Source organism: Sylvia atricapilla, chromosome 6 (genome assembly GCF_009819655.1).
Source record: "Sylvia atricapilla isolate bSylAtr1 chromosome 6, bSylAtr1.pri, whole genome shotgun sequence".
Classification (NCBI taxonomy): Eukaryota; Metazoa; Chordata; class Aves; order Passeriformes; family Sylviidae; genus Sylvia; species Sylvia atricapilla.
Genome location: NC_089145.1, coordinates 55830443 through 55856952, shown reverse-complemented (window position 1 = coordinate 55856952; position 26510 = coordinate 55830443). Strand labels below are relative to the sequence as shown.

The 26510-nt window shown below is 42.8% G+C and overlaps 1 protein-coding gene across 1 annotated transcript in view; it reads left to right on the top strand.

The window, feature by feature from the left end:
* Window positions 1-26510, top strand: part of ADCK1 (aarF domain containing kinase 1) — a 75578-nt gene that overhangs the window by 37917 nt on the left and 11151 nt on the right. The window contains exons 5-7 of the mRNA XM_066321977.1: window positions 14213-14371; window positions 18110-18268; window positions 21417-21533. Coding sequence (XP_066178074.1) covers window positions 14213-14371; window positions 18110-18268; window positions 21417-21533 — 435 coding nt within the window. The remainder of the gene's footprint in view (window positions 1-14212; window positions 14372-18109; window positions 18269-21416; window positions 21534-26510) is intronic.

The window sequence follows — 26510 nt, the reverse complement described above, 5'->3', positions numbered from 1 at the left end:
CCAGAACTGCTGCTCTGAGGGCAGATGTGAAAAGCAGAGAGCTTTATGTGGCTCAGGAAGTGAACCTTGCTTTGTTTCTTGTGTTCCTGCTCACCCTGTACGCAAGCTCCAGTGTTACTGACCCTTACTGTCATGCCAAGGACAGCCTGGTGTGTCCTTACTGCCAGAGGAGCTTTCAGAGAGAGTACTGCCTCTTTCCATGGGTTTTCTCTCCACTCAGAGCTCCTGGGAGAGTTCAGTTGGGTTCTGCCCATGGCAGCCTCTTCCTGGGTACTCTAGGCCCTGTAGTATAATAGAGGGAAGGTTTTGAGTATAGATTAGAGCATAATCTCCTTTGACTTCTTTCAAATTGGTAAGATTTACAATACAAGAATTTGGACAATAGATTTTCTGAAGGATTGTTTGGAGGGCCTTTTGTAAGGAAGAGAAAAACTTCAGATCAGAAAGTGCAGTGGGGAATGGGCTGGTAGGAAATAATTCTGAACTGGATGCTTAGTGACATTTTTTGCCTTCAATTTACAAATTCTTTAGGTCCATGGGGTGTATGACATACCTGCATGGAATTTTTTGGCTCAGTGTCTGTGCAGACAGTAAGCTGTGTTCAGTAGAGTTTTCTCAGAGTTTTGATTACACCTCAAGTGTTGCTCTGAAGCAGGTACATCTTGGCTGACAGTACCCACGGCAGCTGTGTCAGGCTGTATTCAGTGTCCACATCCTGCAGAGGTGGTGGATGTGCTGCACAGCAGTGCTCGAGCCATTGACAGAAAACACTTCTTAGCATGTGGGTAACCCTTCCAATTCCAAACAATTGCTGGAAATTGCAGTCTGCAACTGGGATTAATAGTCTTTATTCTTGCATATGGAGACTAACTTTTTTCAAATGTGTATTTCCTTTGCTCAGCAATCTCCAGGCATTTCTGACACAGCAGGATCTGTGTAGAGGCAGAAACACTGAGCTGCTATGTTGAGGGACTGGCTTCTGTTTCAAAACCCACTGCTGATACCCTCTGAAATATTCTTGATGCCCTTGATCTGTCACAGGCTGGGTTTGCTATGCTTGATTTTTCTCTGAGGGAGTGAAGAACTCCATCATCTGCCTGCCCAGTGATCTTTTAATGTCCTACTTGATGCTGCCTAGTTATTATCTCCTAATTTCTTTCAGAATTTTACATCTGCACAGTTGCTTGGCTCTTGACCCATCAGAAACATGAAAACATGATGCAGTGAGTCAGGCAACTTATGGCAATAAGTTATTTGTAGATGAAACAAATCACGTAAGATGAAATAAGGAGTTACAGGGCATGACCTTGACATATCTGTGTTTTTCTAACACGCAGAATAGTCACACAGAATTTTTATGAATTTATAAGATATACAGTGATCTAATAGGTTTTGTTTTATGGCACTTCTGGGATCTGTCTGACAGGCAGCTCTTGATTCTGTGAAAGGATACTGAGCCATAAAAAGCACTTCAACTCTGCTTGCAAGTTTTCTTCCCTGTGAAAAAATTGCTAGGAGCACTGGAAATTCTCCTTGTGAGAAGCGACACACTCAACATGCTTTCATGTTTTGAGGATTGAGGCAAAAATTGGGATCTAAGGTGTCTCAACATTCTTTACACCATTAGTGAGCAGTGTGTTTGTTCCTTATAGGCAGACCAGCCTTAGGAAGTTTCCTCATGTTGCATTTGTAAATATTAGGCACATTTTGCACTTATTTTCTGTAAGCTTTGCAGTATTTAGTTTTACAGGATATATGTAGTTCAGAGCCAAACCTCTGAAGCTGTGACAACTGAAAAGGTAAACTCATGTGACCTATTGCTTGTGCCAGGAGAGCTCAGCTGAAGCAAATCTACAAGTTTCTCCCTTACAAAGCTCACATAACTACTGCATCTCAAATTGGCAAGTTCTTGGAAGAGGCTCTTCAGCACCAATCCTTCCAAATTTCAAATTATTAGAAAATTTACATTAGTTAGCTCATTTTGGATAATGAATGAAACTGAGGTGTTATCAGTTGTGCGTGGAGAACAAAGCTAATTTTCTCAAGGACCTTATTGGATGTAGCTGATTGGTTCCGGTCTATTAACTGCTATTCCCATTTATCAAGAAAGGCTAGAAGGAGGCTAGAGCAATTAAAATTACCAGGGCTTGTTAAAGAGGAGTTATAGTAAAGAAGTTTCTCCATGTAACTTTTCCTACCTTGCCCTTTGTAAGCCGCTGATGTTTTAGCCCTAGCTGCCAAGAAAACCCATAAGCCAATACCTCTTCTCCTGGTCCATATTTTGTCCTTTGGACCTAATCTATTCCTTTTCTATTTTTTTTTCCTTTTTGTTTGAAAGAGTTGTGAGGCTGGTTCTTAATGGGATATCCTGGCCAAGGCCTTTGCCAGTCATTAAAACCAGGTCAGGAATTACAGATTGGCTGCTCCAAGATAAACATCTGAGACAGTGGGTGGTTCTCAGTGAGTGAGCAGGAAGGAATGGAAAAGGTATGGAGCAGAGTGCTTCTGTAGGCCTTGTCTCTCTAATGACTGCATAAAGCACACTGATTACAATGTGTTGGACTGAGTGTCTCCAGTGACTTAGTATCTTGTACCTGGTGAGGGAGAAAGTGCAGCCTGACCCCTCTGGGATACTCTCTCCTGGCTTTGCTCTCCTCAGGACGTGTCTGAAGTGGATCTTGGTACTTGGCCCCTCTTTGGTGAGGTGAATCTTGGGTTGTAATGAGGTGCTTTTTGAGATGGCTACAACAGATGGAATTCACCAAACTGTTTATCTTCATCCAAATATTTTGAGCTATAGGAAACAGAGCTATATACCAGTTAACATTTAGAGGCTTCCTGTCCTGCTTCTATTCCAGAGGCTGACTTTGTTGCTCCATTTTTGAGCTGCATCAGCCTGAGGGAAGGAAGAAAGGCAGTTGGATTCTGGCTTTAGAATAATGGGTCGCTAGACTGCTTGGAAATGCATGTGAATTAATCAAAATTACCTCCCTAGCTTTGTTTCCGTAGCTCACTTTTGTCCTGGTAACAACCTCTAGCAGTACACACTGGAGATGTCAGAGGAGAACTTATATTCAAGCTGTTTGTTACTGTACCCTGGACTGTCAGCCCTTCCCTTTGCTGTACTTGTCACCCTGCAGTGGCAGCAGCAATGCTAGGCCTGTAAGTGTAGTTGATTTATGTTAACTGTTGAAACAATAATGTTTAATCTGTAAAGTGCTAATCTATTTTTTATGTTGATTATGAATAGGCCAGCTGTGCCTACTTTCCTATTCATAGAGTTTAGTGAACAAGCCCATTTCACAGCCTGGGTTTGGAGGGTAATTTACATGAGAGCAGACGCTGCTTTGAGGAAAGTAAATCAGCTGGGTTACACCAGTGAAGCTGGGATTTGGCAGCCCTGCACTAAGATCTGGGGGCAAGGAAAAACACATGGGAGGAAGAGGAGAAAGATAACAAATGAACTGTAGAAGGATCAGACAGGTCAGAGCAGACATGTGAAAAGTAGGGGAAATATGGTCAGGAAAAGAAAGGAAAAGTTGACATTCAGAGGAGAGATTGACGAGAAGGAAATAGAACAAGATGTGGTTGGTTTAGCATAGGATTCTTCTCTTTGCAGAGAGCTCAGGACTCCACAGTTTGTATGACTAGTCATTAGGGAGGACCTAATGATGGTGCCAGTGACACTATTGGCAAAGTCAGTTGTGGATTTAATTTGTCATGCACTTGTCTCTTTTGAGGGACTTTAATCAATCTCTGTACATTTTTTCCCAAGAGTTGGCTGCAAAGGATACAAACTCCAGGGCCCCATCTTCTGCTTAGTCCCTGCACCTTGGTCCCTGTGGTGTGCACTGCTGAATGACTGTGTCTTTCACACTGACTTATCTGCCATGTGTGCTGGTGTTTCAATATCCCATCAAGGCACAGTTAACACCAGTAACTGGCTTATGAGCTTTACATCTTCAGCAGAGCTTTACTACCTTTTAAGCGTAATTCTTCTAAAGTAGTGACCTTATTATATCCCTTTCTTGATACCAGTTCAGTTCAGGCAGGGCTGCCCACATCTTCCAGGCTGCATGGACTTCCAGGTCCACCTCAGACCCCTACTCCAACTTTCCCATTCTATTAATCTGGTGCAGTGTTATGCTTCAGTAAGACTTCAGGCCTGCTTGTACCTGTGTAATTACAACCAAAGCCAGAGGAAAGGATATAACTGGGAAGAATCTGTCTGGGACTGGGCTTTGCCCTCTGCATGTCATCATTGTACTGTGCCTCTGTCCACCCTGGTGACAGGCTGCTGGATTGTCCAGTGCTGTTTCTGTCATTCCTTTGCTTTGTCCCAGGTGATGAAGATCATCAGAGGGGTGGAACACCACTCCTGTGAACACAGGATGAGAGAGTTGAGGTTGTTCAGCTTGAAGGAGGACTGGGGGACACATCGTAGCACGTTCTAGTACCTAAAGGGAGTCTATAAGAGAGCTGTAGAGTAGTGTGGTGGTGATAGGAGAAAGGGGAATAACTTCAAAGTGAAAGATAGTAGGTTTAGGTTAGATACTAGGAAAAAAATCTGATTTTTCTAATTTTTATGAAGGTGGTGAGGTACTGAAACAGACTGCCAAGATAAATTGTGTCTGCCCCATTCCTAGAAGTGTTTAAAGCCAGCCTAGATGGGGCTTTGAGCAACCTGGTTTAGTGGAAAGTGTCACTGCCCATGGCAGGGAGGTTGGAACTAACAGATCTTTAAGGTTCCTTCCAACCCAAACCATTCTATGATACTATAAAACAAAATGCAGTATTGTCCTGCAGTACACACACTGCAGGAACCCTCCACTCTTGCACACCCTGCCTCTGCACATGCACAAGCACTGTCCTGATCCTAGTCTTCATTTGCCTCTCTGTGGATAGATTTTGCCTACCATTCCCCATATAAGCTGTCTATACAAATGCCCTGCTCTATGCTTCCTTTTTAACTCTGTGTTTAAGCCTTGACACAACTTCACTTCCTGACCAAATCCTTGTACCCAACCTCTTCCAAACATCCTCTCATCACACTCTGAATAGTCACATAAAACTGCCCATACACATTCCCCCCTAACCCCCCTGCCTTGTCTTATACACTTGTTGAAGCCCTCAGGCTTTCAAAGCTGAATCAGAGGCATTTAAGATGAGGCACAGGTGGTGTGTGCTCCTGGAGGTTCCCATATATCCTCAGGCTCTGGCAGCTGGTTATTTCTCACAGGACTGCTGCTGTTGTGCAGGCTTAATGCTGACAGGGCCCTTGGAGCATCTCTGCAGTCCTCCCTGAGCCTCCCCCTGCCTGGCTGTGACTAACATGGAGCTTGTTTGTTGTGGCTCCTTGACCCTTTCCCTTTACCAGGTTTCAGCCAGTGCGTGGCAGGGATGTGTTTATATCTGGAGTCAAAACGGTCTTGGAAGTTCATTTGCTTCTGGGTGTTTTCTTAAATCTAACCTTCATGCTTATGTGCCAGCTGGCCCTGTCTCTGTGGCATTTCTAGTGAAGCTTCATTTTGGTACAGGTAAGAAGTTTTTTTCATTGAGAACTACCAATGGCAATAGCTTTCCCAGGGATGTGGCAGAAATCTCATCACTGGAGATTTTCAAGATGTTACAATCTCTTGTAGACTTCCTTTCCCATTAAAAGTTAAACCAAACCATCTTTTGAGGTCCCTTCCAACCAGAGCTGTTCTATGGTTTGATGACTCTTTACAAATGTTCTGTCTTTGCAGCAGGCTGCTGACATCTTTAGGGGTGACAAATTGTTTGGGACTATGTCTTCAGGAATTCAGTCGAGGGGTTCTGCGTGTTGGGGACCTCCACATATCTTACTACATGTGTGGCTCAAGAGAAATGGAAGTTTGAGGGGATGGGGGACAATTGTCTTTTTTTCACCTGTCATTTGTCATTTCACCAGGCACTTGATGTCTAGTACTAGATTTAGGCCTCTAAATGAGGTCAGTGTTGATGCCAAGGTCAAGGTTGCAGGCATACTTGACAAGAAAGTTTGTCACATTCTCAGTTCTGATGAGAAAGGAGACAGAAGGGATGGTTTGACTGAGAAGATTAGAAACTGTGCTTTAGCTTTGTTGAATGTGAGCAGAGATATGACTGTCTGAAAAAAGATGACTGAGAAACAGGCTGAAATTGTAGTTTGGCTAGAAGCAGGCTGATGTAGAGTACAGAGCCAGAACTACAAGTCAGCAGAAAGGAAGTGGGAATTTTATGTGAGCTATTATCCAGATGCAGTGGTGGGGGTAGAGGTTGTGAGCAGAGCTTTGTGTAACATCTCCAGAAAGCTGGGAAAGGGATAAGCCAGCTGCTCAGATATACTAAGAGAGCCATTAAGAGAGCAGAAGGCTGAGGAGACTCTTCCCTTCCTTAGGAGCTACTGGGATGTTCCTGCTATGTTAGCACTTTCAGCTCTGTTGCTTGGGAGCTGAAGAGCTGCAAAGAACACAGAAAGCCTTGAAGACCTTGATAGAGAGGGGCCAGTACTGCACTACCTCAGCCATGGAATAATAAGAATCCCTTTGGGCAGATGCAGTAAAGAGTTGTCTTCTGCTGTGCTACCACTGTGCACTGGTGTAATAAATGAGACCCTCCTTTGTTAGCAGGGGGAGGAAAGAGAACTAATGCTTTCAATTAAAATACAAAAGATGGCTGGAAATGGAGTCATTGTGTGCTCTTAAAGGACTGATTCCAGTCTGTCTGAACAACTGACAAGTGTGGCTTCATTGTCACAGACAGGAGAGATGCTGAGGAAGTAATATTTCCCCAAAAAGTCAGAGAGGAAAGAGTGGATTTAATGACCACTGCTCAACTGGTAGAAAGAAAAAAGAACAAATTAAATGAACCATTTGTATGTATGAGGGGAAGAGCAGGGAGGCATCTGCCCCATAGCCTGCACTGTTGGAGTGAGTAAGTAGCTCACAAGTCACTATTTTCTTTTTCAGCATGATGGAATGGAAAGAAAACACGATTATATGTGTATATACACACCTTGGCTTTACCTGGCATTGGTCTGTGCATTTTGCATAGGCAATAGGATACTTATGTCATGCAAAACAGAGTGCACAGTGACATTGTTTCCTGTGCACCTAAGAGAGACTGTAGTTTTAAATCTTCCCTTTCCACACAAGCATAGTTGTTGGTGGACTCTTGCTTGAGCATTAGAATAAGGAAGCACTGGCTGCTCTTGGAGGCCAGTCACAGACAGGCTGGGGTGTGGAAATCGTTCAGGGTATCAGGAAAATGACTAGCTGCACAAGATGGTATATTCTGAGGTGGAAGGAAGTGGGATGCTGAACAGGTCACAGGTCATTGTGCTAATTAATATCATCTGGGGACAGAAAATAAGCATTTTCTCAATGTCCACATCAGTATTAGAGGGACTATTAATCCCTTTGTTATCACTTGGGGATTCTGAGGAAATAGTTGATTTAGTCATGCAAGGTTCTTCCACCTTCCATCTTCTCCACAGGGAAGTGAACTGGACTTTCAGCTTAAAATTTCGATGTATCTTCCAACAGCAAAACCTTTCCCTTGGTAATGGACATTTTTGAGAAATAGAATTTCTTGGAATGTAATTCTGCATATGAGGATATAGACTTGAGGGAAGGCTCCCTATGTGGAGTACTTTGACCAGAAATAATGTTTGCACACACATGGATTAGATTAGATTAGATTAGATTAGATTAGATTAGATTAGAAACTTGTTTGGAGACATCCCAGCTTTGCTGTTTTCTTTCTCTGGTTTCATCTATATGCTTGTACTACCAAAGATGTTGTGCTAGCCCTGCAGATGATGTCTGGACTCTGCTTTCTCACTATTTAGCTTGATATCTGCTTTACATCAGAAGTATATGGTGCAGTTTTTCTCCTTTCGGTGTGCTTTGTGAAACCAGCATCTGGACAAAGAGCAGCCAAATGAGACTAAATACAGAAGAGGCTGTGGTGAAATGCTGTTGGAAAACCTATAGAACTCCCTCTGGGTGCTGAGCTAATCTGCTAATTTTAGCATCCTGTGTCTTTGGAAGGTAGTAGGACATCCAGTAGCTTAATCGGTGAAAGACATTTTTCTCCTTGTCCCAGTCAGGAGGATGTTCCTGAGCCAGTTATGTTCCAGTGTGGTCATGATAATCCTTGCTTTTGTTAGGCTGAATATTTTTTTGGTTTTTTTTTTTTTTTTGTTTGTGGGAGCCATGGGTAAGTGGCTCACTTTTTAGAGAGATGTGAGATGAGGTCCACCTCACACACAGGGGCTCAGGAGACATACATCTGCTCTGTCTGCTCATTGCTCTTACTGCCTGTTGTAGCTGTCACCACTGAGATCCGGGTTTCGATCTGGCATGAGTGATAGTTTCAGACAGTTCTGCCTTGTCTTAAGGATCTGACTTACTCAGGAAAATAAATGAAGCTTCCATGAGTGTGTCTGAGCACAGACTATTATGCAGGAGTCATCAGGGATGGAATAAAAGATGCTTTTCCTCAAGGTATAGCTCTGTAATAATTAAAGGTACTATAGCAAGTAAAGTAGACTGATACTGTTGTTCAATGGATAGATGTGATACAAGAGTGTATCACACCAATGGATAGATGTGATACAAGAATACAAGAGTGGCTTCATGTAGGCTTTTCCACTGCTTGTCTAGCCAAAAGAGACTACAGAAGGACTGTAGATGAGCAGAACAAGAAGGAGCCAGGACCCTAGGTATCAGACAATGAGTGAGTAAATGTTGGTCTCTGGCTGAGACGGGATCAAGGACTCTTCCTTTAGCAGAGTTCATTTTCTGTTACACTAATGGCTTTGTAACTGAGAAGTGCTGTTGGTAGGATCCCAGAGAAGATTCTCAGGGTTTTAGCAAGTAGTGGGCTGCAGAGGTCCAAAGTGGTATGAGGCAGAAATAACAGGAAAAAGTGAACTTCACCCCCGTTCTGAGTCACAACCCTTTTTCTAAAAGAAATGCTGATGGTTGATGGGAAGCCCTGATTTTGTGCTCTTGTTGTGAAAGGTTAGCAGTGATTAACAAAGTTAGTGGTGATTGGCATGCCAGGAGCAAATGTGTACCATTGGCATGTGAAGTGATGTGTTTGTGGCTGTGTGTAGTAACCGTTGTCTATGTGTTATACAGATGGGTTTTTAAAAGCAAAGTTAAAAGTTTGGTCCCTATAAATTAGGCAAGGGCAGATTTCTAGCTGTGTTAACAGCCCTAATTCTGCTCATTGAAGCATGTGTACTTGGTGTGGCCCAGCATCACATGGGATATCAAGGAGAAACAATGTTAGACCTCAGCTCTTCCAAATTCTAGGCAGGCGCCTTTTTGCATATCTCCCCCTGAAAAGAGCCACCTTACTTTTCCATCTTGTACACTGAAAGATGCAGGGATTTTCTGTAATAAGCCATTGGTAATCGTTTCAGTGCATGAGAACACACACATATCTTTACCTACTTTCATTTGGATGCAGCATATACCTTTCTATATAATATCAGCATGTATGTGTAAATGTAATATGAACACCAGCAAATCCATTGAAAACAAAACCACTATTCTGTATACATCTACAATATTATTAAAAATACTGAATTAATAAATACATGTTCTTGACAGATGAATTTAAGAATCATCAATTAAGCTTGACATTCATTAGGTGGGGAGAAGTCCAATCAGATTTCACTGACTCAACAAAGCCGCCTATAAATTGTGGGCTTTTTTGTTCTGACGTTTGATGAATTATTCTTCATAATCCACTGTCTACTGCGATAAATCTAATCTTTCAGTTTTTGCTGTCTTAATAATTCTCAGAGCAATGCTGTGACATTTTGTTTTCGTAGAGGGGATAGAAAGGCTGGGACAATGGAAAAACCCCTCACTTGCTGTCTGGGAAGTATATTGCTCTATACCAAGGTAACATTTTTCTTACAGCTAGAACTCCAGTCTTGCAGACTTGCAGGGATCAGTGAGTCCTTGGCAGCCTGAGCTGTTATGTGTATCTTGCTGAAAAGATGACCAGCCTAGGATGAGGTTCACATTCCTTAAACCAGGAAGGGCATTCAGATTTCTGAGAGCAAGTGTGCTAGTGTTGATAAAGTAAATTCTCAAAGTTCTGATGCCTTCTGTTGTTAGTGATCCTGCATCTCACTGCTCTGTAAGTTTGTCTTGAACAAACTGTTGACACATGGCCAACATTGATCACAGTGGCAGAGCAGAGCCACCACATCTCATGTAGAACAATGTTGTATGGTGTTGGGCTGGGGAAGGGCTCCATGACTTAGGCTTCTGCTCCAGACTACCATGCTAGCAGCCTTTCTGGAGAGGGAAGAGAACATACCTCTCTGTGAAGCAGGCAAGTTGAAACCAGGCAGTAATATTCCATCATTTGCTGCAGCACATGGATATAAAAAGTTTGGATTAAGAGGCAATATATTTCAAAATAAATTAGCTAGCAAGACATGCACATTTAACTTTTATGGTTTAGAGATTAAGATATCAGGCTGGAACTTGGGATATCTGGGTTAAATCCCATCTCTGTCAGACTTCTCAGAACATGCTAGGCAGGTCATGTAAGGTAATACTTTCAGAAAGGACTCAGGATTTGGGAGCTTAAATCCAATTGATTTCCAGTATCTTCCTAAGTTTTTGAGGACAGGATTCACAAAAACTACTGAGGCATCCTGATGCCCAGCATTGTGGCATCAGGTAGTATGTGCTGCAGACCTTGGGAGGAGCAGCTGTGCTTTGGGAAAGCATTTCAGCATGTGAGGAAGCCTGACACTGGGGAACTCCTGGAAAGCATGAGTTTGTGCAGGCCCCATGGTGGCTATGCACCTCATACCCTGTGGCACTCTCTAGGCTTAATGTGGTCTCTTAGTGCAACCTCAGCATGAATACATACTAGTAAGAGTCTAAGTAGATAGATCCTGTCAGAGCTTTTATATCAGTTCCTTGAGGTGTAAATACTAATACCAACAATCATGTATATTTTGCATATTTAAAATCAAATGAACTTCATTCTTTAGAATTGAACAGTCAGGGCTGTGTTTCCAGCATGTGAAGTACAGTGCTCATTCATTTGCTGGTGGAGCATGTGCCCAGTGGGGACCTGGCTGTGCAGAAGGAGCAAGGGAAACCACTGTGTGCAGGGACACCACTCACCTGTACGGCTGTAAACCTGCAGCTGGCTGTCCTGTTCCTTTGAAAGAGCAACTCTAATGTTCCTTTTTAATCTGTTGGGAAACTATGCTTGTTTCATCTCCTGCCAGGATTACAGATGGTAACAGAGAGTTTGATGAGGCCATTTGAGACCAGCTGTAGCCTGGAAAAAACTTGAGAGTTCCTTCAGTCAGGTGGGCTCCAAGACTGTCCCATACTGCCCCAGACTTTTGCTTGCTAATTATCCATCCTGGAAATTATAGTTTTTATTAAGGATGCTTGTGAGCACTAAGATCATGAAGCCTGTTCCAAGAACTCCCTGCTTGCACTGAATGGGTGCAGCCACCTTCCCTTGGAAAGACCTCACTCCCTGGCAGGCAGTGTGGGAGCCAGGCTTACCTCTCCTCAGCTTCCATGTCATACTGCCTCTTGCTCACTTTTGCCTGTCTGGGACACACAGCCTGTAGCAGAGGCATTAGCTACCTCCAGCGACCTGAGAAAATACAATTCCATAATGAACCAGGGTAATTTGCTAAGTGGGGGGTCCTGGAGCCCAGCCATAATTGTGCTTCTGCTTTATCTCAGCCTCACACCTGCTCATGTAATGGCTCAGTTGTGAGCTGCTCCCTCCCCCTGTGCATGCTCTGCCCTTCTCCTCCTGGGATATCCATCAATTCTCTGGCCCTGTTGCAGTCCCTTGCCTTGCTGTCCTTGTCTGCTGCCTGTAAATGTGCACAAATTTGCCCTGGAATTGCAGAAGGGCCACTGGGCTGGCTCTACCACATATGATTGTTAAACTGACTTCCATGTGCTAAGTAGCAAGTTTTTAAATGAAACTCTTCTATCCAAAATAACTCCTAGACGCAGCTTTCTTCAATTACGTTTCTTTAGAAAACTTAGTCACACGATAATGAGGTATATATTATTCCTGCCAGAAGGAACATGTGCAGCTCTTTTTTTCCCCCTGCATGCATTCAGTGCTGGTGAAAATGGCTGGATTGACAGTGTAGGCAATTAAGAGGTTTTGAAATCCAGAGCAGATGGAATTTTATCCAATTTGTATATGATCTTACTATAAATGTACCTTGCTGGATTCAAGGCAGTGAAACTCCCAATTCTGTGTTTTAACCTTTGGGGGATGTTACCCAGCCTTATGACAGTTAGACAAGTAACCACTTTGTAAAGGGTTACATCTCTCTGATACAAGGATGTAGGGAAATGAGAGAGTTGAAAAAAGTCCCACCTCGACTTCATGTGGCAAATTCTTTGTTTGGATTTTTTTCTTCTTTGCAGCCCAGCAGGCTTTGGCCACCTTAAATCTTTACCCTTAACAATCCTCTCTTCAGGCAGTATATACACTTCACATAAAGGTAAAAGTCCCTGTGTCTTGAACACATTTTCTCTTGAGACACAAATGTCAATAGGTTTGAATTATGGACCTGCTGTAATTAAAAACCACACAACTAGTTGTTTTTAAATGCAGTTGTTTTACTTAATTGATTTTGCCGCCAGGACCCAAGAGAATTAATTAAATAAATAAAATGCACCTTCCTAGTGAATTACTAGAGGCAGCTGAGTCTGTGTTGGTATCTAATTACTACAAATGCTCCAGTTTGTTGTTAGCAATAGTTTTCTGTAGAAGGGGCTGGGAGAGAAGGGGTAGGGTGGTGTGGGAGGGGGCTCATTGCTTGGCAGCTGCTGGAGGGAACAGTCTGCTCCTTGTAGGATTTTTCTTCCTTTTCAGCAAAAAGAGTATTCGTTTAAGGCTTTGCATGAAGACTTTGCTTAGAAGGTCTTTATTCATATTTAATTGCTAGGTTGCTGCAGCTCCCATCTTTAATTACCTTTTAAAAAGCAGGTTATAAAAATGCACTGACATTCTTTCTTTTTTGTTACTGCATAAATTACAGGCTTCTCAACCACTCACTTGAAATCAGTAGAGCCCGTGAGAAGGGTAGGACAAGTTCTCTTTGCTGACTTCTGGAAACCTCAGAGCTTATGTTCACCTTGCCCTGCAGAGCAGGACAGAAATCCTCAACTAGTGTTACATGAGCTATGCCTGAAGCCACATATCTGTGTTGGCCTTTCCTATGAGCTGACTGGCTGTGTGGAGGGGCTTAGCTCGGCAGCTGGGCTGAAATAGCACTACCACGGTCGTAGTGTTTGCAGAGCCTGTGCTGCCTGGTGCTGCCAAGAGGGTCTCTAGCAGGGTGCTGTGTTTTGCAGGGGAGATGGGCCTTTATCCTCTTCCTTTGCCTCACCCATGTCTACTTTAGATTTTGCTTCCTGGCCCTCTCCTGGTAAATCTATTTCATCTGCAACTTTCCTTGCAGTCTAGTCCTGAATTTCTCAGCCAGAGCTTCTAATAATTTCCTCTTCTGCTTCCCAAGTGCTTTGCTGTTTCTGGTGCTTTTTTAGAGTTAACAGCACTGGTTACTTTTACAGAAGGTGTGATGTACCAAGTCCATCACATTAAACATGTTTTCAGGCCAAGTTGTCAAGGATGAAACAACGATTTTTGTCCCCCTGCCCTGAATGCAGCCCTTAACCACTGCTCCCAGTCATGTGCTGGTTTTCACCAAGTAAGCTAGCTGCTGCTGCTGCTGTAATGCACAGGAGAACACACTGTCAGGTTTCAGGGTGATGGTGGGTGGTATTAAATATCTGCAAAAGAAATATGTGCAAAGGAGCAATTGTTGGCTTCTGCACCCAGGATGCTGACCATAATCACTCCAAACGATTTTCAGGACAGCCTGAAGAAGTCTGTCACATACTGCCTGGCCACTTCAAGTCCAAGAAATGTGCTACTGGGACTGTGTCACAGGTTTCCATAAGCAGAGTATCTCCAGGGCACTTAAGTGTTTGGCAGGCTTCACTCAGAGGCCAAACAATGACAAGGCTAAGAGAGGGGACAGAAGAAGAATGAAAGGGCTGAGTCTGCCCAGCTTTGGCACATGAACACTCTGGCCTGGGGGCAGGGATTTCGTGAGGTTTTCTGAGCCTCTGTTACCCCAAGCTGATGCCTCTTTCTCTTCTCTTGGCAGATAAAAGAGCTCTTTATGAGTTTTGAGGACACTCCCCTGGGAGCAGCATCACTAGCCCAGGTACACAAAGCAGTGCTGCAGGATGGGAGAACGGTGGCAGTGAAAATCCAGCACCCCAAGGTCCAAGCTCAGAGCTCCAAGGATATTTTGCTCATGGAGGTAAAACTATCTGTTGACTTCAACTTACAGAAGAATTGCCATTGAAGCGTATGGGGAACATATTCACCCATGGTGTAGGCATGTATAACAGCACCAACCTGAGGCTGTGAAACCTCCACAGAGATCAGTGCTGTCTTGCAGGATTAATACAGAAAATTGGTGAGGATTGCAGTGCTGGTAATTGTGTGGACAGAGAGAGACTGAACAACAGGGTAAGAGGGAAGGAGGGCAGAAGGACAAGACAGGTAAAGATAAATGACATCATAGTAAGTCCATGTAAGATTTAAGAAATAGAGAGTGAGTCTTGAAGTCTCTTTTCATCCTGTGTGTCCATTAACTGGTCTCAGTTCTCTTGCTGTCAGGGCTGTGTGGCCAAGGAAAATCATTGTCCATGATTGGCATGGTTTTTTCAATTAAATTCTAGTGTGGATTCAACAGTGGATGAGGTTGCTATGATTCATTTTTGTTTCTTGATCAGCTCCTTAATGCTGAACTGATTCATGGTACAAACAAAAACACTGAAATATGCAGAGGGTTACCTAACAGAGGCAAAAATACAAATGAGGGATTCAGCTAGGAAAAAAGTTTCAATGCCTAGCTCCTGTTCCTCTTCTGAATGGTGGTTACCACTCTCATTTTCCAGTGCAGTGCTGTGGCTTTTCCCAAACTTCTAAGTCTAGCCATGGAAAGGAGGAAATGGAGAAAAACTGCAGCACTGTACTGCATTGCAACAGACAAAAATGCCAATGATGTAGTATAGAAGAGGAAATGGACACAGGGCTGAGGTGGAGGAGATGGGAAGGATAGGTCTGTAAGTGGTAGCACTAAAGCTATTTGCTCTCCTGATGAAGCATATCTAGATCTAGATATAAATATAGATATGTCTGTATATACTGTAAGTACACATTAATTGGCAAACTGGTAGGTCCATGGTACTAAAGAGGGGAAGCTTAAGCTGAGGAGTTCTGATGAGTGTTTGGAGGGTATTGCTGATGCAGTAACACAGTTCTCTATCACAGAAGATGAGAAATCAAAGGTTCTGCCAGCAACCTCTCAGAGTACCACATAGCTAAAGCTTCTCTAGGCAGTTAAAATACCCTGTTTTGAGCAATCCTGGCTAGTCTGCATAGAAGCACAGCTGGTTCCAGCTGGGGCACATTAGTTTGCAGCTGAGTATTTAATTTGAACTCACAGTGAAAGAAATTTTTGAGTTCCAAAGACATGTCCCAGTAAGATAGGATCTGTCTGTTTCAGTGCTGGTTTGAGAACACAGAACTGTTTGAACTGGCTTTGGGTCCAGCTGTAGATTTGAATTTGATTCAGATCTTCTGCAGGACTCACTGCAGTGGTCTGCCCAGTGAATCTGTTTCTGTGAGTCATCAGGTGCACAGCACTTCTCAGGGGGCTTATGACATCCTTCACTCCCTCCCAAAACAAGGTGGCAGAAAAAGAGCAGTAAAGGATTAAGGATGAGCAGGTAATGAAAGAGTATGGGATCAGGGCAGTAAGAGGATTCTGAGTGAATGAGCCAAAACCTGTGTTTACCTTGGGACATTTGCCCTTCTAATAGTGGATATCACAGAAACATACCTCCTCGTGCCATGTTTCTGTGATTGCTGATTATACTGGTAAGAGATGTTTAAGCAATTATTTTGGAATGATTTTTGTCTTTTCTGGCTTTAAACTGTTCCTCCTGGGAAACTTGAAACTAAACCAGTTTATTTTCTTTTGGTAGTTTAGTACTGTCCTTCTTGTACAGACAGTCTTTTTTACGACCTGCATGTTGTATATACACAGGTATTGGGAAAGTAACTCAGAAGGTGACACCTGGAGCTTTGCTTTTAAAAGGTCTCTCTTCTGGAGTCTTGGCTTACATGCACCATTGTATCCTTGTGTGGGACTGTTTTTGTGTAGACTGATAGAAAGCCATATCACATGTGCTAATGTTCTGATTCTTTAAGAATCAGTCGTTGCACCTAGGTAAAGAGGTTAATTTAAATATTGATGGAGATAGTCTTATTTAGAGACTGGTGGGAAGGAATCTTAACTAGAAAAGGTAGCTGGAAAATTCCTAAATTCACTTGAGATTTCATAGCATCAATGCTGCCTCTTTAAAAGTCAGTACAGCATCTGATAAACCCAGCGAGAGATGCCTCACTGCTCTCTACATATCAATAGTTATTTCAAGACAATATGGTAGGCAGATGTCAGAAAAGGGGTAGGTGAAATACTTGTTAGGGTGTCCCTGCTGATGGTCAAGTCGGCAAATTGGTTGAAAAGAGCATTTGAAGAAAGTGAAAAAAAATGCTTGAATTTTCTCACATCAGGCACCAATGAAATAATCTTGGAGACCCTATGAAGTTTATGTTCATTTTCATGAAGATCACTGGTTACATTTCATTTGGGTGACATAAATTTGAAAGGATTTATGCCTCTAGATATAACAGTAAAAAATACAATTCAATAGTGTCTGGAACCTGGTGATTACATTTTTAAAGGAACATTGAGTTTGCAACTGACATTTAGATAAGAGAAGTTGAGATGGGGTGGAGAACAAATGTTGTCACACAACTGAACAGAAGCTGTGATGGTTCATAAATTTATTTTTGTCATACATTTCAATGATAGCAGCTTCCTGTGTGTACTTTAAATATTCCTCCTGCAGTGCAGGAGTTCCCACCTCAGTGGTGGAGATCGAGAAAAGGAAACTGTGCAATAACACTTAAAAGCCCATTTCTGTTTCCAGATAGATGTGCAGAACAGGTGAAATAAATACAGGAAACTGCATTCTATTTTTATAGGTTTTTTACTTGGTTTATGACTCAGTTAGTTAAAAACAGCCAAAAAAAGTAATTTCCTTAAGGGTGGTCCTAATTGTCAGCTTGTGTAAATTTGTGGCTCTGGTGGAGAAACTGTCCCTTCGTTTGAATAGAAAGTGTACTTGGCTGCTGTGCAGCTTTGATTATGCTACCCAATTGCTGAACGTTGATTCACTCACCCCTTAAATGTTGCTTCAATCAAATGTTTCAAGGAACCTTTTGGCTGGGCTTTTCAAGGTGTGTCACTGAATATCTAATCCTTATAAGAAGAATAGCATTCCATGTGGTGGATATATGGTACTTGGCAAATAGCTCCTCAGCCTTATGAGGATGGCTTTGCCTGATGCTGAAGAGCAACTTGCCCTCTGACCCCCACCAGAAGTGTTATTTAAAGATCTGTAGCCTACTAACTGTATCCAAACTCCACTGTCTTCTTTGAACTGCCCAGAGGATTTTCTGTCCTCAGCAGTGGAAGAAGTAGCATAGAGGTGACAAGTCTTACTTTAGATCTTCCTCATCTACATTATCTGAAAGCTGTTCAAATGAAGCCAAGGAATGACTTGCAGAATTATAGGACTCAGTAGATAATTGCTCCAGGCCAACACCCACATCTGGCCACATGATCTCTTCTCCAGCATTTTGTTCTCTTAGTTCTAGGCAGTAGCCAGCTGACCTCCCTTTGATATGTGTGCCATCATTTAACTCCTAGATGTGCCTTCCTCTGTGGAAGTATACACCAGAATTTGTGTTACATGACCAATGCATGACACTGCGTTGTGTTGTGATACTGCAGGAACCCTAAAAGTACTTGGTTTTTTTAATCTGTAAGTTACATGGAATGATCCTGTCAAAACAGCACTGTGTATAGCTGTGTGACTTAGGAGCCAGGATGCGACTGATTCTGTTTTCTTGTTCTCAGGTTCTCCTCTTGGTTGTGAAGCAGATTTTTCCAGATTTTGAGTTCATGTGGCTGGTGGAAGAAGCTAAGAAGAATCTGCCCTTAGAACTGGATTTCCTCAATGAAGGCAGAAATGCTGAGAAGGTTGCTCATATGCTCAGAAACTTTGACTTCCTGAAGGTGAGGAAACACATATTTCTATGTATGTGCATTAATAGTCTCCCTCACTGTGTCTTATGCTCCTCATTCACCAAGTGGAGGAACCATAAGGAGGGAGAATGGAGTTCAGCCCCTCTGTGTTGATGGCTCTGCTGATACAGACCAGAAAATGCTGTGAGATGCTTTCTCCTTGTTTGCTTCCTACTGAATGCACTCTATTGGGGCAGGAGCAGTGGCTTGTGACCAGCAGTCTTTGGAGCCTGCTGCCTTTGGAGCCTACTCATTTTCCCAAGTTTTTTTTCTGAATTTAATTTTTCTTTTCTTTCTGAACTTGTTCAGAGACTGTGGATTTGCCATTCTTTGCTGGGCAATCTGATGTACCTTTTCTTGGGCTCTATCTCAACAGAGGTCAAGAAATGGACATAGAACAGAAAAGCTAGAGTGACACTGATGATGTCAAGTAGTATTGAGGACACCTTGTATCTCAGGAAAAAGCATATTCACATGAGTCCTTCCTACTGCAAAAGAGCACATTCTCACTCTAGAATTGGACATTTATCCTTCATACACATCTATGGCTAATGCATTCATGTTACCTTCATAGAGAAACCAAATTGCACCCATCTGTGGTCTTCCCCACTGATACTTTGTTCCCACGTCCCCTGTCACACACTTAGGTCATTGACAAATATCTCAAGTACAACCAGACATGTACACATCTCATTCTTGGAAAGACATAAGGTCACAGCTTCAAAGTCATCCATTCAGAAATCTTTTGCTGCCATACAAGAGACACAAGCCTCCAGTGTGTGCTTTCTGGAAACACGCTATGTGTGTATACAAAAAGGCAGCAAAAAATGCATCCTGGTGTGGACCTTCCTGCATACGCAGTTCCTAATGAGCTGGTCAGCTCCTGTTTATGCAGAAGTCCCAAGAGAGAAGTGACAGAGGTTTGAAATGAGGAGTTTTTGTTAGGCTTTACAGGCCGGTATATCCATTTTTCCTTGCTTCTTCCATGTAAGGGCTATAATTCCATGTTGCTGAATGCTAGCTTTGGAATCTTTTTGGAGCTCAGTGGCAGCAGTGGCCTTCCCACAGCCACTGATAGCTGAGAGCCATCACATGGAAGGCCAGAGGCCAATGGTTTTGCTGAGTGGGCGCTTATCAGAAGTGATGCACCTTAGAGAGTGTATCCATTGCAGCAACAAGTAGCATACTGTGAAGCAAATCCCCATGGAGATGGCAAATCACCTCCTTGCTGGGGTAAGGAGTTATCATGATACCAGTATGTGTAACAATAACAAATGACTTGAGATGGCTAAATAATGGATCCTCCTATCTGACTTGCCAATTCACAGATGCGTTCATCACCTAAAAGCAACAGAAGAATTGGGCTCCTGTATCATAAATTTTCCTAAACACGCTAGAAAGCTGAGAAGCAGATTTTGTGCTGTGAACCTGTTTTAGCTTTTAAAGCCAGAGATAAATTATTTCCACACACAAGCATTAGAGCCAAACATCTGCGAGTAATTAAAAAAAATCACTGAAGAATTTGGCTGTGATTGAGAGAGGCATCTTCGGCAGCATGAATAGTGCTTTACAAGCCCACTGACTTGCCTGTGTAAATCCTGAGACAAGAATGAGTGTCATCAGAAGTGATCTAAAGGATCAGTGAGCTAGATGGGATGGGGAATTGTTAGTTTTGGAGTTTGGAGGCTTTCTCACCAATCGAACTGCAAAGAATGGGCATTCAGATAAGCTGGGAAGGCTGTGAGTGTCTGAATCCCCCTTGCTCTTAGTGGATCTATGGCATCAAAGTCTAAGCAATGTTCATATGCAAAGTGTACTAGGAGTGTTGAATGGTGGGACTGAGGGACATTGAAATGTCTCAGCAAAGGAGCCTTTGATCTGAAGTGGCACACACGTGGTAAAACAGAAGTGCTCTCTCTAGGACAGGAAAATGAGGGAAGTAGATATGAGATATTGTCAATAGTTAAAAGCAACAAATGCTGCTTGTTCAGGAGCTCTGATGAGCTCCAGTGGCCTGGCTGGTCATCCTCTGGTTTTGCTCAGTTGCTGGACAACACCTCTTACTGCTTTGTGTCCTGCCCCATGGTGCTGGTCCTGAGTCCATGGCTGAATCAGAAAGGTAAGGAGAGGTGATGGCACAGCTGGCTTACTATTGGCATGATCCAAAATTATTATCCCTTTATTGGGGCACAGTAATGGGAGTGGGCAGAGTTCCCTTACATCTATGCTAAAATGTACATGTGTGGCTTCACCTATGTGCAAAAGCAGATTTGGGCAGATTGAGAGTTTGGTCAGCACAGTAACATGAGGAATTTTGAAAGGGAATTCAGCAAAATGTCTCTTGGCAATAGGGACTTCAGCATGGAAGGAATTTGTCTGCAGATGGAGGCTGAAGAATGGGGAGCCAACCTGAGCCTTTTGTCACTGCCTCCCTGGATGACACCAGACCTCTTCTCTAGTACCTCACTCAGCTTGATCTACCATAGCTTGAATGAAAAGTGCTTTGACATTTTATATTTGTTACTGTATTGTTGGCAGTAAGATAGTTAGGTTCCCAGGGTTTCTGTGACAAGTCCCTTATTTGTGACACTTGGTTTTTCTCCCAGTTCAATTGCAGATGGCCTAAGTATGCAGGGTTTGTCAGCTCAAAGGTGTTCGTGTTCCAAGGGGCACTGCGGAGATACAATTTATGACGATGCTTGTAATTTTTAAAGCTGCATAAGTGGACCCTGTGCATAGCAAACGGTGCAGTTCCTGTCCAAAGGAGCTGAATGGATGATTCAGAAACTTGTGATAGGTACTAGTTAAACAGCCAAGCTAGAGGAGCTGCAGAGCAGGTAAGAAAGGTATCTCAGACATCACTGGGAATGGGAGGTGGTCAGAATCCTGTAGATCATGGTCAGAAATGTTGCATGAGATTAGGTGCTACTGTAGTTGAATTGGTGTATTATCCTTGTACACATTGCTGCTGTCCTGTGGAAGAGGCTGATAGATGGTTTTACCTCCCTTGTGCTCATCAAAAAAGCCAAGTCCTCACTTCAGCTGCTTCCATTTTTACTCCTTTTTTGGGATTTGTGTGATATATTCTCCTTCCTTTCCCAAGCTGTTGCCTGACCTAACCCATCTGTTTCTTTCTCAGGTCCCCAGGATCTACTGGGAGCTCTCAACAAGCCGTGTCCTTCTCATGGAGTTTATGGAAGGGGGACAAGTGAATGACAGGGCCTATATGGAGAGGAATGGCATCAATGTCAATGAGGTAGTTTCTCAGCCATCTCTGAATTGGGTGTGCTGAGCAGTGCAAAACTGATTCTGACCTCGATGCAGAATGGAGGCTGACAGGACATGATGGGACAGGGCAGAAGAGTAAGCACACACGATGTGAACAGAGCAATCAATCTGAGAGATCTCTGTTCTTGTGTACTTTGGAAAAGTGCATAATCCATTTTGAGGAACACTCTCCTGTAGGCTGCAGAGCTAGGGAGTACTTCAAGGAGGCATAGTGAAAGATGACCATGATCTTACATTAAAGACACCCATAATTCATTCCAAGATGGAAATTTCTGTTACCCTAAAAGAATAACTTTAGTTTCTGATTGTTTTTATCTCAAGGACTTTGCTATTAGGAGAGTTTTGTCTGTAGCAAAACGTAGTCAGCTCCATTCATCTATACAAGTCAACTGGTCCAAAGTGAGAGAGTTGTTTCTTTGAGTGAGTCTATCCTACATTTCTGCTATAGGCAGAGGTGAAATCTAGCCCACACGCTCAGATAGAAGAGTGTGTATATTCCTCAAGGCTTGAGATAGTCAGTAGGGCCTGTTTTGATGCATTAACAGAAGGGCTCTTGAGCAATGTGTACATTTAGATTTCGAGGTGGGCTTCCTCATAGATCTCAGACAGCAGATCCATTTTGAGATTGAGGTAGTTAGCACAGTGTGGCTCCTTGGGATTTTCTCTGAATTTTCTCAGACTGCTGGAGGTAGCAAAGTTGTAGAGAAACAGCTCATTTCAGTTTTTCTAACTTGCAGAGGCTTTTGCTCGTGATAGGAGCTATGTAGGGTGAAAAATTCTGCTGATTTTTTTGTTTATTCATGCCTTTGGGAAGGTTGTTTTGTGATGACTTGGTGCAATATGTTCCATGCAGCAGTGAAATCACGTACTTTCCTGATTCTGAGCTGGTCTCTAAATAATAGCTAAGAAGTAATTTTTAAAAAGTTGTCAACAGACTTGTACTACTGCAAAGTATAAGCCTCAGAGAGTCCCAGCCATCTGTCAGGTAGAGGATGTTCCTCAGCTCAGTGGTAGGACTGAATTTTCTTCCTTTCTTTTCTCTCCCCACCACCTGAAATTAATTATTAACTTTTACTGGTTGCCAGCAAGGCAAGGCAGAAAGGAGGGAATACTGAGCCTGTCAGAATCATGTGATGGGTAAAGAGGTCTGATATTATGGCCACAGTAAGATGAGGTAGGGGCAGTGCACACCCCAGACTTCTCCTGTAGCAAGGTGCAGCAGATGGGGGACAAATATTGCTTAGGTTAATTATTGGCTGCTGCTCTTGTTGCCCTGGGTAAGGGACTGCATGGCATGGTGGAGAGATGAACAAAAGGCAGCAGACACTGAAAGGAGCATGAGGAGGGGGTGGCAGCACAGATTTCAAAACTGTGACCTGGCGTATAATATGACAGCAATCTTGGCTTTCAAGAGATGCATTAGGTCCCTATAAATCACCCAAATATATTTATTTTTATCAATCCCTCTATCATTTTACTCCATTTTGTTTTATGGTGTGGAGGAAGAGGTCTTCACTAAGCAGGATTTCTCTTTTCTGACAATGCAGCCTTGAAAAGCAAGCTGAGCCTCTCTCCTCTAAATGGAAAGGATCCCTGAGGTGAAAGCTCCCTTCAAACCAGGTTACTGACATTTACTTAATACCGTCTGTAGCAGGATTATCATTAAAGCTGCCCAAAAGCACATTAATCTCTCTGGATCCGTCCAAGTGCTGGATTGTAATGGCATTTAATCAGAGAAGGCTTTGATTTCTAAAGACAAGTGCAAACACTGAAATATCTGCCTGTGGAACAGTTACTTATTCATGTACAAGTGTACTTGTACACTGTAGTGTAGCTGAGGAGGAACATGCAACTAGGATATTGACAGTGAAAGGGAAATCTGGAGAGGGGAGTTACCAAGAATGAGCTGGCAGGAATTTTAAGGGAAGACTAGAACATGGCAGGGGCATACGGAAACTGGGCTCTTCCTATTTTTAAACACAATAACATTTGCAATCTTGGTTGGGAAGCTATATTTGGAAGAAGTAGAGCAGGAAAGAGAGAAAAATTAGACTGAGGGGCTCTCGAGGGGTTTGTAGCATACTGTATACCAGGAGTAAAGGAAGGGCAATAAGGCTACTTAGAGCATGGATTTTCAAAGATCCCAAATGGCACAAATGTTCCTTTTGCATCCATTCTGATTATACCCGATTCATTTAGAGAGATCTTATTTGTATACAAATCTTAACATTATCTTTGGTCTACTACCTGAGTTCTCTGTGTCCTTCCTTGTGAGTTCTCTGCCTGTCTCTGCAGAGCCTGCTGTATCAGCAGGCTCTAGGACATGTGGAGCTTCCAGATGTGCTCATGGCATGTGCTGTACTGCCTCAAACTAACCAGCCAGCTCAGGTAGCCTAATGAAGAGTCCCCATGATCAGCCTGATTTGGATTTGAGTCAAGGCAAGGAAACAATGCCATGTACTTCAGCTTGCTAAGAGCCTGGTCACGAGCCATGGTTGATTCAGAAGTCAAAAATGTGTTTTGTCCAGCTGAAAATTGAAAGCAAACAGCTAAGGTACTTAAGATGAACTACTGTGCACAATTATTGCCATCTGTTACTCCGTCTTACTGTGGCTTTTTGCTTCTTTCTATTACTAAATGTGTTCTGCACTGAAATGGTATCTCTTTGCTTATAAAGAGCCCAGTACCTTCCTGGTTTTGACAGCTTTGCAACTTAAAATATGCTTTCAGTGTGGGATTTACCCTTCTGCCAAGAGTCAGGAGCTGTAGCTGTGTAACTGCTAAAATTTAAGTGGGATTTCCCAGTGTGGGATCCTTTTGTCAGCAGTGGAAACCTCTCATGTCTCAAGTATTTGTGCTTATAACACTCAAGTGCTAGATGAATTGGAGCATGGAGAAGAACACTGTTTTGGGGAAAAATGGCTATTCTTGCTCTTTGAACTTACTGAGTTAGTCTGGGGAGAGGTTTCTTTGCACATTCTCCTACTTTTCATCTTGTCTGAAGCTTAGTGAAATTCACAAGGCATTGATAAGCAGGAATAGTGACCTCCAGTATTTTCAGCTTTTGAACTGTGCACAGACACCAGGTAAAATAGTTAAATTACATACAGACCTGTTTCTTACTGAAAGTATGTATTGAGCATCAATGTCAGTCAATTGCTTAAGTCTCAACAAGATGCTTTACATTAAATCCAAGGAAATACAACTGCATTTAGAGCCAAGAGAAATAATTCCCATGGTCATTTTGGTTCTGACAGAGATGCAAGAAACAATAAAAAATGCAATGACTAGTCTTCTCTAGCTGTGTCCTTTTGAGAATCTGGGCAAACTGTATGAGTTAGTGCCTCAGTTCCCTGGGTGGATGAATCAGAGTATTTCTCCCCACTTACATGCCATGAAAGATGGAGCACTGAGCATGAAAATAATTTCCTGAGTCCCCAACAGAGAGTATGGGGCATGCTAGGAGTGCACTCCAGGAGTCCTAAAAACTATTCCTGTATCTTAATGACATCAAGTGTGTTCAGACACCATCTTGCTGTGATGCTAGATCACTGCATAGTAATAGTCCTGCCTAACAGAGCACTTTTGATCCTCGCAACTGGATCACACAGGACAGTGTGAAATCAGATCTCTTGTGTGACCACCCTAATCTGCTGTGGATAAAAGCTATTTCAGAGCAGAGGCAGAGAAGGCTTCAAATTGTGGCTATTCTCCATCCACACCCTTTGCTAATTTGACACCAGTTTAATTGGGCAGAATTGCCCTAGTAGGATTAAACAAAACCTTAGACAATGGCTGTAATAACAGCAATGAAAGCAAGCAAAAACCCAATACAGTCTTCAATCCAATTAACCTTCGATTAAGGTTCCAAAATCAATGCTATTATTTTGGCCGGAGGAGGTAATATTGAGCCCTGAGAAATGAGCTGCACAACGACCTTTACTTTTAATGAGATCAATAGAAGTTAGTGTCGCCATCTCTTAAAATAATTGGCAAATATTACAGCCAAATTAAGGCCAGAGACTAGTATCTGCTCCTGATCTAAAGAGACAGTCACAGATGGAGGTAGGATGAGAAGAGATGATGCACTATCAGGCAGTTTCATCTAGGACTTACCAGGGGCAGGCAGTGAGATCATCTCTACAGGACCATGACACAGTATTTTTTCTGTGCTTTTCTTCTTCATGTCAGTTAGAGGCATGAAGCCAGAATCAGTCCAGCTTGCTCCAGGAATGTGTCAGTGACTTTCCCCAGATAACCAGGCTGGTTTGTTACGTTGCATTGTATCATGCTACCCATGAGCACGATATATGTGCTTTTTACTGTAGGAGGTTTCTTCCTAACTCTTGTGTATTGGTGTTTTTAAAGATACTCATGATGAACTTTCTAGAGTTTTGTTACTGTCACATTGCTCTGTCAGCAGGTGTGCTGATTTGTTGAGGGGAGAGTTGCATACAGGGTGACTAGGCTTTCAAAACAGATGGCAGCAACATATTGTGGCTGTGTACATATACAAGAAGAAATATACTGCTGCCGGTACCTGCAGTACAGCTTGGGATTCTCTGAGTTAGGCCACAGAAATGCAGTAGGGTGTGCTAGTTAAAATATTTGGTACATTGGATATGATTCCATTAACTAGAAAAAGTGGGGATTTGTAGGGAAATTGCAAAGTGCATAAGAAACTCACAGAGGCAATGATGAAGAGAAGTTACCATAGTAGAGTTTTGTGAGATTTGCTCTTCAAACAGATCTCATTTAACAAACTGGTGATGCCCTCAACACAAACAGAACTGTAGCAAGGAGATTGTTGATGGAACTGAGCTGGGAGGTCTGACATGGTCGAGCAGGACTAGAGTAGCAATAGCACTTTTTGGCCTTGAGGACTGAAGCGGTAGAAAGGGATGAAAAGGAGCAATGTCATGTGAAAAGTCATGTGCTTGAAAAC